Raw genomic sequence first — 13,659 nt, 5'->3', positions numbered from 1 at the left:
TGGATTTGTTGTTTGTTTTTAATTGTATTGATTCAAGCACAATAACATTTAGCTGGCTTGTTTCTTTAATTTTAGGTTCTACGTTAATATATGTATTCAGATTAATATTAAAAATACTAAATGGTAATTTGTAGCACTTGACAACTAAATTTGCTCCTGAAATTTTTCCTTGCCAATGACATAGTAATGAAATTTGGCTAGAAGTAACATCCAAATCATGCATATTTAAAACCCAATTAACTGTAAAATTTATGCAAATGCTTTAAACACATATGAATATGCTCTCTAATGAAAGTGCAAAATCGGGCTGTATTGTCTAATATTATTAAATACATTACCATAAGCTCCAAGCATGCTTTTAAGATTTAATTACAAGATATGTTCATAAATACATCCACAGCTCTTGCGTTAATATATAAGTAACAATTTGGTTGGAAAGCCGTTATATAATGCCTTTTTTTTCTTTATATATATTTATGTATGTATACATACTTGCTAAAACAAAACAAGTGAGGTTTTGATGGAATTGACTTCATGAACTTCACAGAATCATAGAATAATATTTATCTCCATTTAGTCTGTTGTAGCTCAGTCATATGATCATGGGATCTACTCTCACAAACACTTGCATAATTTTTTTGTAATTTTACAGGTGTGAGTAATAATGGAAGGATCAGCTACAGTAAAGTGCGTAAGTGTTTTTTAGGTTTAAGGCCTTAATGACTAGTTACTACTCTGGTAAGAAGAATAAACGTTTGTAAAATTGACACGTTGCAGTGCTGTCTTAGAACAGCCAAATTTTTATGTAGTTGTAGTCATTTCATATCATCTTCAGTACAGCTGAGAAAGTCCCATCTGCTGTGTGTGATTCCTTGAGTATGTAAGGAAAACAGTGAATTGCAACATATTTTCAAGACAATGTTCTTGGATTGAAAATATGAGCACAGAAATACTTACAAGTAATAAATCAGTACAATGTCTTTCTTGATACTGGTGGAAAGTATCAATATACAAATGCTGGGGAGGAAAAAAAAAAAAAAAAAGTCCCCAGAAGTGATAGAGCTCATTCCAGAACTATAGATTACCACAAATAACTGGCAGTTGTCACAGCTAAATACTGAACCTCGTACTCTTCCTTACACCATCCTGACAATGGTTTTATTATAGTCTGTATGTACCTTCTGTGCTGTGGCATACATCAATTTTTGTTATTACTGTTCAGTACGTTGTTTCCATCCCACGTATCCTTCACAACATAGTGTTCTTTCTTCCCTTCTGTTTTAATTTGCTCCTTCCCACAAAACCTGGAGGCTCTGTTCGTGTGTGGAAGTGCTTATGAAGTGAAATGAGCATGAAAATTCAGGGCCTGAAAGCATGCTTCAGAGACCTGTAGTCTTGAGGAGTTTTTGTCCACTCCTTAATCTGTTCCTTCAGAAGCAGAGCGCAGGTTTGGCAGGAGAACGTGGCACGTAGCTGCAGAGGTGGACTCTGTATATACATGTACAACAGATTTCTGCTAGCGTAGGCTCACTGATGAAGATGTAGAAATTTGTTCTCAAGTGGCATTCAGATATACTTGTGAAGTACAGAAAAGCAAAATAAACGTTGGCTGTTTTTGTTGTTGTTTGTTTTTTCTGAAAGTAGGGCAGAAAGGAAATAGGTCCTCTCTTTCCTGATTTGATTGGCAATGTAGCCTCACAGATATTTGTGTTGGGAGCTACAGGGTAGTTGTGTGTGGGAAGGCAAGGAGGGAGGCAAGGGATACTTGGCTGCAATGCTGACATGTGTTGATTTAAATTGTACATGTAACAGTGCTCTGAAGGATTTTGTGTAGTGTAATGTCTTCTGGAAGTGGGCGTTTTAGAGGGAAAATAAGTACTGGTGGTATGTCATGCATGATAGAAGGTGTAGAACTATCGAACTTGTGTTCAAGTAAGCATTCTGATGGCCAGAACTACAGTTTTGAGAATTGTCAGCAGTATGAAATACATAAATCTCAAAGGCAGGCTTTCAGCTTTGAATATTTTTCATTTGTTTGTGATCTTCTTCATCTCGATACCTAGACAGAAGCCAAAAGCTCATCATACATGTATATGAATTCAACTTTGAAAGGCTTTTTGTAGTGTATTTTAGATGTCTTGATCTCATTTTTGCCTTGTTATCATCTCTTATTTTATAGCTTATACAGAATCCATGGAAAAGCTTGTCATCCAACCCACCCTTAAAAAAATAAATAAATAAATAAAATTACAGGATCATTACAGTGCCATTGTAGTCGCTGAGATACTTCACTTTTATTTCTGGGAGAAACCTGAAGGTTGTGTTTCTTTAGTTTTCTGTCAGCATTTTTCTTCTACTATTTTACCAATATTTTCTGCCACATCTTCCAAGTGAAGAAGATATGCTCTAGATATCACTTCTCTACTCAAATAGATTAATTTTGAGCAACAGGAGGAATCCTTCAAAGGTTCTGCTTAGTTTGTAATGTTGTAATAGTCAAGTTTGAAGCTTTCATCGTATTATTTAACAAATAAATACATAGGTTTTGAATAGCTGCTCTATTTTTAGAGCTGTTTAATGTTTTCCTGGGCATCACATAATAATGTTTTATGTTTTCCTGGGCATATTCCTGTTTAACGTTTTCCTGGGTATCACATAACAGAGTCCATGGAAACAATCTCGTAAAATAACATATAAATATACAGTAATTTATGCAGTGCTCTTTATGCAGCTCCATGAGAGTACAGGTAACAGCAAATCTATAGCTGCTTTGGGTTATTCAAATATTTCTTCCATGGGAGCCATCATCTGCAATCAACTAATTTTACTGATTGGGTCTGACAGGCTTCCAGCAGTGTAATTAAATATTGTATCGTGCAGGATATCAGCTCTACAATGTCAGAAATTCACATACTTACATTCTAGGACTTCTGAAGGAAGAAGGGGCTTCTTGACAACAGCTTCTTCAGGAAAGCAGTTTATTCAAAATATTTTGTATTGCAAGTCCAAAAAAAGTCAGTCTATTGCCAACAGACATGTAATAACTGAGTGGCCATTAATACAGCATTCATTCAGGTTAGTTAAATGAATATGTACCAGATAATGTTAAAATATGATGGAGCTATACAACAGTAGCACTTACAACTTTGAAGCAGTTGATATAAATATTTTTAAAAGGTTATCATGATTGCAAGGTTCATGCAAAGCTGTCTAGAGAATGAAAATTTAGTTTCATTTGCATAGAGTTTTAACATTTCCCTGTTCTCTATCAAAATGGAGAAAGAAGAAAAAAAAAAAAGCACACTGGAAGTTTTCTGAAATGAGGGTGAGGTCAAGGTAGACAGAAAAGAAACTGCATGGAGTTCTGTCCTACAAAAAAGCAGTAGCTTATTCTCAGGGCATTTAATGAGATTTCACCATAGTTGAGCCAATCCAAAGTCAAGCTGCAGCTAAAAGTGATGAGTGAAGTTGTGCCTCCTCCCTCGTGTCTGCACTTAGCACTCTGCGTGTCCTGTGATGGCCTAGTTCAGAAACCTAAATCAAAATTACCCTTCTTTTTGCCAGGGGAGGACCTAGGACAGTCTTTCTGGTAGCAGCTGTGAATTGTCAGGCTTGCTGTTACACGTTTACTTAAAATATAGAGCATGCCTGGGTTCACTCCTATTTCTGAGGTCATAGGTGCCCGAGTCTAAGTCTCCAACATCTGTCTTATTTTGATTAGACACAACTCCTGTTGTGTACATTATTTATTTGAAATTCAAAAATATATTTATGCATTAGTATGTTTCCCATCTCCAGAATGGAGGTTACTGAATAATGCATTTTCTTGCAGACTTACTGAGCTCTATCAGCAATGCCTGATTTAAGGGGAAAATGTCATCACGTATGACAGGTGATTTTGATTCTTTATTAAAGCTAGCTGAAGCAAATATCATTCCACAATTCAGACAGTGAAATCTAAAAGCCAGCTTGGTCTTTCTGTCACATAATAGAGATACTCATGGGGCCTGAAAAAAAATAAAGAGAGTTAGTTGAATATCTGGTATTAGATATTCATAAAATGTGTTTTAAACGCATTTACATTCCTAATGAAAACACTTTCTTTCCTTAATCCACCGACTGACTGACATGTGACAGTATGTCAGTAGCTGAGACCTTGCATAGAAATGCCAAGCAATTTGCAGTCTCTCTGGATCTCAGATTAAGTAAATCCAGTTAAGTAAATTCAGCACAGGAACAAAAGAAGTGGTGTGGCCCTTTAAGACAGATGGATAAGAAGAAGAAACATTGGGGATATATTGAAAAATGCTGAACTTGGGAATAATTTCAGGCCAGCGTTTGTGGTTACTTTAAATTACAGTTAAAGGAAGAAGATGAGGCATCTTTATAACCTCGTAAAATAGTTGTTCTTAATTAATTCAGCGGACAAGCTTCTTTGTTATATTGACTATTGTTCTGCTCCATACTGGCAGTGCTCCTGTTTATGACATAAAAAATTGGTTTCATTTATGCTTAAGCATAAATTTCTGTCACTTTATAATTGAAAGATTTCAGCATTTTATTTGAGTTTTCTGTTTCTTACATGCTTGTTAGCAGTGGTGTTGGCATTATTTCAAACACAGCAAGACAGTACCTTACTGGGCACTGTATTTTCTTAAAATACAAGTGTGTTTTACAAAACAGATCAGCAATGTGGTTTAGCAACTCTTAAAACATCAGTAAGCCAGGCTGCCTGTATTTTGAAGAGTATTTTCTTTCAATGGTGCTGTTGTAGTTATTTTGTATTGTGCCAATAATAACAGAAGTTTGAGCGATAGGATGCAAGAAATACAAGAAAATGATCCAAATAACATAAAACAGCTCAGCATACACCAAACTTGAAAATCAAGTAGTGCAGTAGTGTACAGTCACTATGTGTTGCCCAACTGTAAACCGAGAGATTTGCCAAGATGTACACCTAGCAAGGTAGCATGCATCTGGCGTTATAAAAAAGGTGCACGTGTGTGTATGTGTAAATAATTACAACAAAAGGGTACGTTCATATTTCAAAAAGGGTTCAGGGCATTGAGAAGAAAAATGAGTTTTCTGTACACTAGCATAATGTGTCTAAATATTTTCATTTGGAAAATATTAACCTTTTTTTACGTTTAAAGGAAAGATTTGCATGATTAGTCTTAATGTACTATAGTAATTAGTACGTCTTAAGAAATTTAGGAGTTGAACTGAATTTAGTAGTTAATCCTTGAAAGATGAGACCAAGATGAAGTGATTTTGTAGCCAGAATATGAAGCAAATACTGTATTAACTGACCCAATATGATTCAAAAAGAACCACCTCCTCTCTTTCAGCTTGCTTTTCATATTATAAGCTTTATCAGTTTGGAATTAAAGCTTGTAGAGTGGACTGAGGAAAAAGAGCTAGAGAAGAACAATTACTGAGGCTCTTGCAGGAATGAGTGTTTGTGACAGTGGGAACAAAGCACTTGCAGCTGCACCCCTGCAGCAAGAGTTTTGCAGTGTAAGGACAGACGCAGTCCTGGATAGTCCTCCTGTCTTTGCTGGTGACAATTCAGGGAAAGTCTAAGATTAGAGCCCAAAATGTAACAGCATTTCCCATGGGTACTCTAATAGTTTCTGGTTCAGAGACTTCCTGAGCGTGTTCCTGTGCATTTAGTAACCCCGAGCAGGTCGCTTGTTCAGTCTCCCCTTGCATCTTGTAAGCTCTGGGTGCTCGTCACATCCTGTGGTGAGGAGTTTCCACAGACTGCGCGTTGTGAAGAACCACTTCCGTCTGTTGTACTTACCCTGCCTCTGAGAGCTTTCACAGTGACCCTGCCTCTTGGGCTGGAGGAGGTGATCAAGCTGTGTGTCCCCTTACAAGCCTGTGGATTGTGTCACGTCTTCTGCAGTTGCTGCTTTTTGAAGTGGAACAGGCCTAGGCTGTGTAGGCATTCTTTCTGCAGCAGCGCTTTTGTCTTCGGTCACCCTTGTAGTACTTTTGAGAGCCCTTTATGGTTCTCATCTGTTTGAGAGAGGAAGACAAGATCTGTGTATGATGCTCAAAATGCAATAGACCCATCCGTTTGCATGGTGATTACTCCCCTGTAATTTCTGATCATTGTTTTTTTAGCTGTAGCGGAACATTAAACCAATAGCACCGTGAAGATATCTACTGTAGTACCAGAAACACCTCCTCCTCTCTAAAAAAATCATGTCAGCTAAGCCTTTGGGTGGTTCTGAGTTATATTTACCAAGTACAGTGATGCTAACTTAAGGAATGTTAGTGAGTTTTATATAGTGAAACATTTTTTTTGAAGACAAACCAAACCTATAATCACAGAGATAAAATTGTAAGAGGCAATTCATAGATGTATGTAATAAAGGCATATAACTTTTATAGATAGCTTTGACTCATCTTATTCAAGAAAAATCAGTTGCACTATAATGTCACAATAAAAACTGCCGCACTATCCTTCAAACGTAGTGATTCAAAGTATTACTAATATTGCAAAAAATGAATTCTTAAAGTGGCTGAATTCAAATTGTGACTTAGGGGTCTTGGAGATTGTTGAACAGTGTTAAATACTGTTTTTGAAAGTGTGGCTTTTAAGTGTTTATATGTTTAAAATGCACAAATAATAATAAACAGTCTTGTAAATTCACTTTCAGCAGAGTTTGCTTGATCATTTTCAATATTTGTTCCAACTCTTACATGTTACTGTCGCTTTCAGGGAGGAGGCAGCACACAAATGAAAATTCATGTGACCATTACTTTAAATGTTTATAGCATACCACAATGCAAATTTAATTGCATAGGCTATAACAAAAAGACTTTTTCAGATCATAAGTCTTTGTTATACCATCATAAAAAGAGAATGCTATGTGATCCTTCCTTTTTTTAAAAAAAAAAAAAAAAAAAAGTACTAGGATTTTAAAAAAAAAAAAAACACCTTGTAATCAAGTACCATTAATAGTTCTCTTAGTAAAAAGCATACTAATAATTTGAGAGCGCTTGCAACTTCATTTCATTGTTTGCAGGTAGTTATGCCTGGCCTACTACACGACCTAAATTATTTTTGCTAACTTTTGTAATGGGTTCCATAATTTAGAACAGTACATATGACTGTGCAGAAAGGTAATAGTTGTCTCTGATTACAAAAATTATTTTTGTATAATTAGATCTTATATTAAACATTAATATTTAATTTTATATAAATTAGCCATTTGCCATTAATTCTGTGTTTATCCTTATTGACCAGACTTTTTTTATATGTTAAGATATTTTAGTTGTTTTGTTTTAAACTGTAAAATATATCCAAATCTACCAGTGCCACAAGGAAAATACATTTTTGAAATAATCATGTCTGTTCATCACACTTTTATGTTCATTACTAGCATAAAACCTAATCTTTGCTTAAATCATTTGGTGTATTCAAAAGTTCTGACCTTTTTAATGTGCTACACAGTTTTTAGAGATGATCTTTTGATCAGGAAGACAAAAAATGTAACATACAACAGAAACTGTCAACTTCATACATATGTGAATGCAAATGTAGTCCACATGTGTGGGTACTCTCCAATGTGGTTAATTATACTAGACTCATCAGAAAATGCAAATATCTAGATGTAGGGTATGATTTGACAAGACCAAGATGTTATACTGTCTCACTTGTAAACAGCTTTGCCTCAAGCCATATGGCCCTGCCTTTTTCTTGTCATGCCTCTGGTACTTTCTGACCCTTCTTGAGGTGTATGCTGGCATCTTACTTTTCTCGTTGTAATGAGAAACTGAATATTGTTCATGCAGAATTTTCATTTTTGTGAGAAGCACTAACTCTTGCCACATAAGAGGTATTTTCAGTTACACATCACTCTGTCTCAGCAGTTTGCTCGAGGTTTAAGTTAGCCTCCAATGATAGTGACACTAGTGTCTGAGTTGAAAAACATTTGTATGTTTTTTAGCAGTAGACTTCCATACTAAAGAAATTTTCCGAGAACTTGGTTATAAGGTTTACTGTTAGAGCTTGGGGGAATTTGAGGGGCTCTTGCTGTTTTTGGTGTATCAGGGCTTGGTCAAAGGGAGGAGAGTTTTGCTTCCCATATTTTCCCAGAAAAAAATACCTTTGAGTTGGTTTTCTTGAAAATCCGTTTTAGAAACAATTGAAATTAAGTAGAATTACATATTTTAGAAATTATGTAGAATTACATATTTTATATATTTTTAATTTTACATATTTTATATACTACTTATTGCATATATAGGTAATAAAATGAAGTAATAATTTCAAAATTAGGCAAGCTAGAAACTAGACCCCACCAAGCGCTGTAGTCACACCCAGTGATGACTGTCTTCACAAAACAAACTGTGCACTAAACGGTGGTTTACATTTTCAGAGTTAGCACTCATTTGTTCAGCATCGTGTACAAATTCATGGTTAGGTTTTTGGTCTAAAAGCTGGGCGAAATTCAACCAAAGATTAGTAAGAAAGTTGGAAAGCAGAAGGCAACTTTTAATATGTAGAAAATGAATGTAGAGGTTGTGCTATATCCGAACCAATGTGTTTTCTGTTGTGGTGTTAGTAGCTAGGTTTTGTTCAAAAATTGGCAAGGAAGAAATGTACTGCCTACTGCCCTAGGATCGATGTAGTATTGAATGCACAGAACAAGGAAGCTGAGGCTCAAATAAAAAGAGATGATTAGAAATAAATACTTAGGCCAAAGAAGCACAGAGTTTTAGAGGTGAAGGCACCAATCACTCTTCATGTACGTATACACGGATGCCTGGTGTAGTCTTCCTCTTATTCACCCCCCTCTGAAGCTGTGTTTATGAAGGATGCTAATGGAAAGCTGCGGGCGGGATCACAGCAGTGCTGACATGTCCTTTCAAATTCTACCTTCTGCCTGAAGCCTTTTTTTGGCTTTTTATTTTGTTTCCTACAGCTGCTGGATTAAAATGGTTTTTGTCTTAATCTATTATTCATGTTATATGCAAAAAATCCTTGCATAATTACTTTTTAAAGTCACTGGCCTATCCTTGGGTGTTTCTGTCTGTGTACTTCTGCCTCTTGTTTTAGACTGTCAGGCCCTAATATATCCAGGGTTTTTGTACATGTCTGGGAGTTCTGGGGGAGAAAAGGAGCTCCCTTCAAGTCCCTGTTTTGCTTAGGTTATGAGGTGTTTGTTGTTTTCCTTTCTCGCTGAAATTCTGCTTTCTGTGAAATGAGGTTTCCTAGCTGTATTCTTATTTTGGAAGGAAAAGCAAGGTTTTGGGATCCCTGCATGTGCGAATATGAGTCAGGGTGATGAAACAGCATCCCAGATTGCTCCCTGTCACAGCACAGAGGGAAGCTGTGAGCAGATCCCAGCTGTGCCATGCCCTCAGAGCAGCAGCTCCAAAAGCGCCTGGCAAGGCTCCGCTCAGCTGCACTCATGCTGCAGTTGCTCAGTGCAGGGGTGCTGGCTTTTCTGTCCTCCAGGCAACACCAAACAAGCTGTATCTGTAAGTGTAACACGAATCAGATGATGGAAAAACAAACTGAACTGTTCTTTTGGCACATTTAATCTGCAATGCTTGGGTTCTGGGCATTTCCCTAGCGTATGGGGGTAGTGCTTGTATGTAGCTTCCTTTCCCCCGTGCACATTTTCCGTAGTGGCAGTATTTCTTTTTTAAGCTCCTGTATGAGTGACTTCATCAGTGGCTCTGATCAGTCCCGCTTTGTGACAAGCAATGCAAGCTGTCTTCTGTTCTGCTTCTTGTTGTGGTTAAAGAGCCTCCCTGCTTTTGGAGAGCCTGCTTCCAGAAGCGCAGCTAGTGCACGCGTGCAGTCAGCCTGGCTGGGGGGACGCGAACGCTTCATTGATGTATGCAGCTGTGTAGCGGGTTTTAACATTTCTAATGTTGCTCCTCTCTTGGAAAGTGTTTATCAATAATTATATAATAATAGAAACAAATCTTACAATCCTGCTGATGTGTCTAAGTCCCGTTTGAGACATAATCCGATGGAAAGCCAAAATAACTGTTTTAAATACTTAAAGGTTATCAGAATAATAAATCACCTTAATTACGGCATGACCTCTGCGGTGTGTACCGACAGGTACGTTTCATTGTAAGGACTTCCAGTAGCAGGACCTCACTGCTACTGACCCTCAAGAATTGTGAGAGCATGAGTATTTCTAAAGGCGTGCTGTTGAATTTGCTCATTGCGTGAGTTGATCTAACAGCTGGTTTATTTAAATTATAGCAAAGATAAAACATTGAGCAATCAGAGAAAGTATTAATTCAGAAGAAAAAAAAACTAATATTAAAAGCTACTTTCTGTGCTAATTTGCATTTTTAGACTGTATATTCAGACTGTTTTTCTGATCAGTAGTAGAGTGACAGAATTTAATAAAATGAAATTTGGGGAATATTTAAAGCTGTGCTTTGCATTAACTTGCTAATAGAGAAATGGCTGTAGTATTGTGGTCTACTGTTACTATAAAAGAGAATCTTACCAGAATGGTGATTTCCTGTATAGTAACTGTTTTTTTTTTCTTTTTTCTTTTTCCTTTTTTTTTTTTCTTCTGGCATGTTCCTGACACTCCTACTTGCTTATGGGAATGAATATGTTGATCCTTGTGAATTGTAGAACCAATTGTGAAGAATGGCAGGCCTCCAACGTCTCACAGCATGCACTCATTTCTCCACCAATACACAGGATCTTTCAAGAAGCCCCCTTTACGGAGACCACATAGCGTCATAGGGGGCAGCCTCGGCTCTTTCATGGCAATGCCCAGAAATGGGAGCAGATTAGGTAATATACTATATTGTTTGTTTAAACTCATTTTCCTATGAGAATAATATCTGTATGGTTTCTTAGCAAGAGATATAGTTACTGTAATGCTTTAATAAATCTCTGGGAATACATTTTTTTTCTGGGGTTGTTGGAGAAACTTCTTTTTAAGGTACTAAATGTCTCTTAAAGATTTTCAGGAACAGCAATTATAAGAACTCACAGAAGTCATCCATTAATTTTTGACAAGTTACAAAATGCTCTCATAATGCCTTATAAGGAACCTGTATGTCCGGCTCAGTTAAGCATTGGTGAGGACTACAACAACTGAGTATGAGAAAAATAAAGGTTAATCATCCTATGTGTGGAATTGAAAAATACATGATGTATTATTTAGACTTCTCAGTAATACAGGGGGAAAAATTGCTTTTTTTCGGTGATAAAATAAGACCACTCAACTATAATTATCTTTTTGTTGTGGTGTTGAGCTATATTTGCAGTTCTGTTGGGCAAATGAGTTAGAAATATGTTTTGTTTTCTGCTTCAAGTAATTTGTCATGTTGCTGCCTCCAGTCACCGGTAATGTTTTACCCTGCTTTTATGTTATTTTAAATTATGTTTAATTAATTGATACTAGAAAATGAGAGCAAGCCGGTTTAATTAGAATTTTATGAATTTTTCAGTCTTTTGCCCTCCTTTCGAAGTGTGATATTTAAACTGATCTTGCTCAAGATTAAGCTACAAGTGAAGATACTCATCAAACCAATTATATCCTTCTCTGCTGTAATATCACTTATCACATTAAAAACATTGCCGCTTTACTGTTTATGTTACCATTCAGTCCAGGAAAAAGGAAAAAAACCAACAGTCTGTCCTCTTGAATAGAGTTTTGCAGCTGTTGTCACACACACACAACAAAACAGTTTTTTATGTGTGTATAGATTTGACTACAGGATAATTCCTGATTTTGCTCAGGTACTCAGGTTTTATATATTACTCTCCTCCTACCCTCCCCCATTTTTTTCCTAGACAAGCTTTGCTTGAGTAACAATTGTCAATAATCTAACAGGAAGACAATTTTTTTGTTTGTTTTGTTTTTTAAATGTATGTAAAGATACCTCTGCTTAGGACTACTTAGTGTTTTATGGGTTATTTGCCAAATCATCTGTATATAAAATATGTACTGGAACAGCAGAAATGTATACTTTTGTATTCCTGTATGTTGCATTTTAAAACATGCTAAGCATTTTTAAATGCGTGTTTGCCAATAACTCATCAAGCTTCCACTATAACTTCAAATGAGCTTTGCCTAAATATATATATATTATATATAATCATAGAATCATAGAATCATAGAATATCCTGAGTTGGAAGGGACCCTTAAGGATCATAGGTCAAGGGAGGTGATTGTCCCGCTCTACTCTGCGCTGGTGCGGCCTCACCTCGAGTACTGTGTGCAGTTCTGGGCACCACAGTATAAAAAGGACATGAAACTGTTGGAGAGTGTCCAGAGGAGGGCTATGAAGATGGTGAAAGGCCTGGAGGGGAAGACATACGAAGAACGGCTGAGGTCACTGGGCCTGTTCAGCCTGGAGAAGAGGAGGATGAGGGGAGACCTCATCACAGTCTACAACTTCCTCGTAAGGGGGTGTCAAGAGGCAGGAGACCTTTTCTCCATTAACACCAGTGACAGGACCCGCGGGAACGGGGTTAAGCTGAGGCAGGGGAAATTTAGGCTTGACGTCAGGAGGGGGTTCTTCACAGAGAGGGTGGTTGCACACTGGAACAGGCTCCCCAAGGAAGTGGTCACTGCACCGAGCCTGTCTGAATTTAAGAAGAGATTGGACTGTGCACTTAGGCACATGGTCTGAACTTTTGGATAGACCTGTGCAGTGTCAAGAGTTGGACATATATATACATATTATTATATATATATAAATATATATATATAATATATATAAAAATAATTAAATATATATATATAAATAATTAAAAAGCAATATATATATTTTTATATATATAATATATATAATATATAATAATATATAAATATATAAATATATATATAATATATAATAAAAATATATATTTTTATTATATAAAATACCACTGAGAAAATCAGAAAATAATTAAAAAGCAATATATATATATTATATATATATATAAAATATATATATATTGCTTTTTAATTATTTTCTGATTTATATATTTTTATATTTTCTGATTTATATATTTATTATTTTCTGATTTATATATTATTTGATAATATATATATATTATATATATATAAAATATATATATATATTATATATATAATATATATATATATATATATATTGCTTTTTAATTATTTTCTGATTTTCTCAGTGGTATTTTAAACCTGAAAAATACTAATGCATAAGCCATACAAAATAATGTAATTTGTTTTTCAGGTGATCAAATTTCGTGTGTTTACCTGACACAATTTGAAAGTCTTAGTCTGTAGGAAGTGTTACAATACCATATGTTAAATAGCTACAGATTCCTGCAGAATTTGTAATTTCATTAAGTAGTGTTCAATAGTGTGCACTAAAACACCTCTGTTTCTTCTGAATGCAGTGATACCTGTTCTGCAATGCTATGGTGCATTCTTTATTAGGGTTCTCTGAGTCTGAGTTTTTTACATCTTTTTCATCATCTATTTTCCTTTTTTCTCTGTAAGGAATAGTCTTTGGAAGCTCTTTATTTTATTATCCCCTCCTTATCTGATGAAAATTTAAGCTATGTTATATAGTAGCATTTGTCTGCACAAGCAAAATTACTTATGTTCTCTCCACTGTTTCTTTGCATCTTTCCTCCCTCTCTTTCTACCATATGGGAATGGTTATTACTCAGCAGGATGCTGATTT

General features: G+C 35.8%; 1 protein-coding gene across 3 annotated transcripts in view; it reads left to right on the top strand.

Moving 5' to 3' along the window:
• The window catches only part of CDK17 (cyclin dependent kinase 17), a 94,843-nt gene that overhangs the window by 40,195 nt on the left and 40,989 nt on the right, over window positions 1-13,659 (top strand). For 2 of the 3 annotated variants that reach the window (XM_084306514.1, XM_084306513.1), the window contains exons 3-4: window positions 653-691; window positions 10,628-10,792. In XM_084306514.1, the coding sequence (XP_084162640.1) occupies window positions 653-691; window positions 10,628-10,792 (204 nt within the window). The remainder of the gene's footprint in view (window positions 1-652; window positions 692-10,627; window positions 10,793-13,659) is intronic. The other variant, XM_084306515.1, reaches the window with a different exon arrangement.

The sequence above is a fragment of the Netta rufina genome, assembly GCF_964035555.1.
Source record: "Netta rufina genome assembly, chromosome: 1".
NCBI classification, from domain to species: domain Eukaryota; kingdom Metazoa; phylum Chordata; class Aves; order Anseriformes; family Anatidae; genus Netta; species Netta rufina.
The sequence above is the reverse complement of the archived record's forward strand: the minus strand, read 5'-3'. Positions and strand labels throughout refer to the sequence as shown.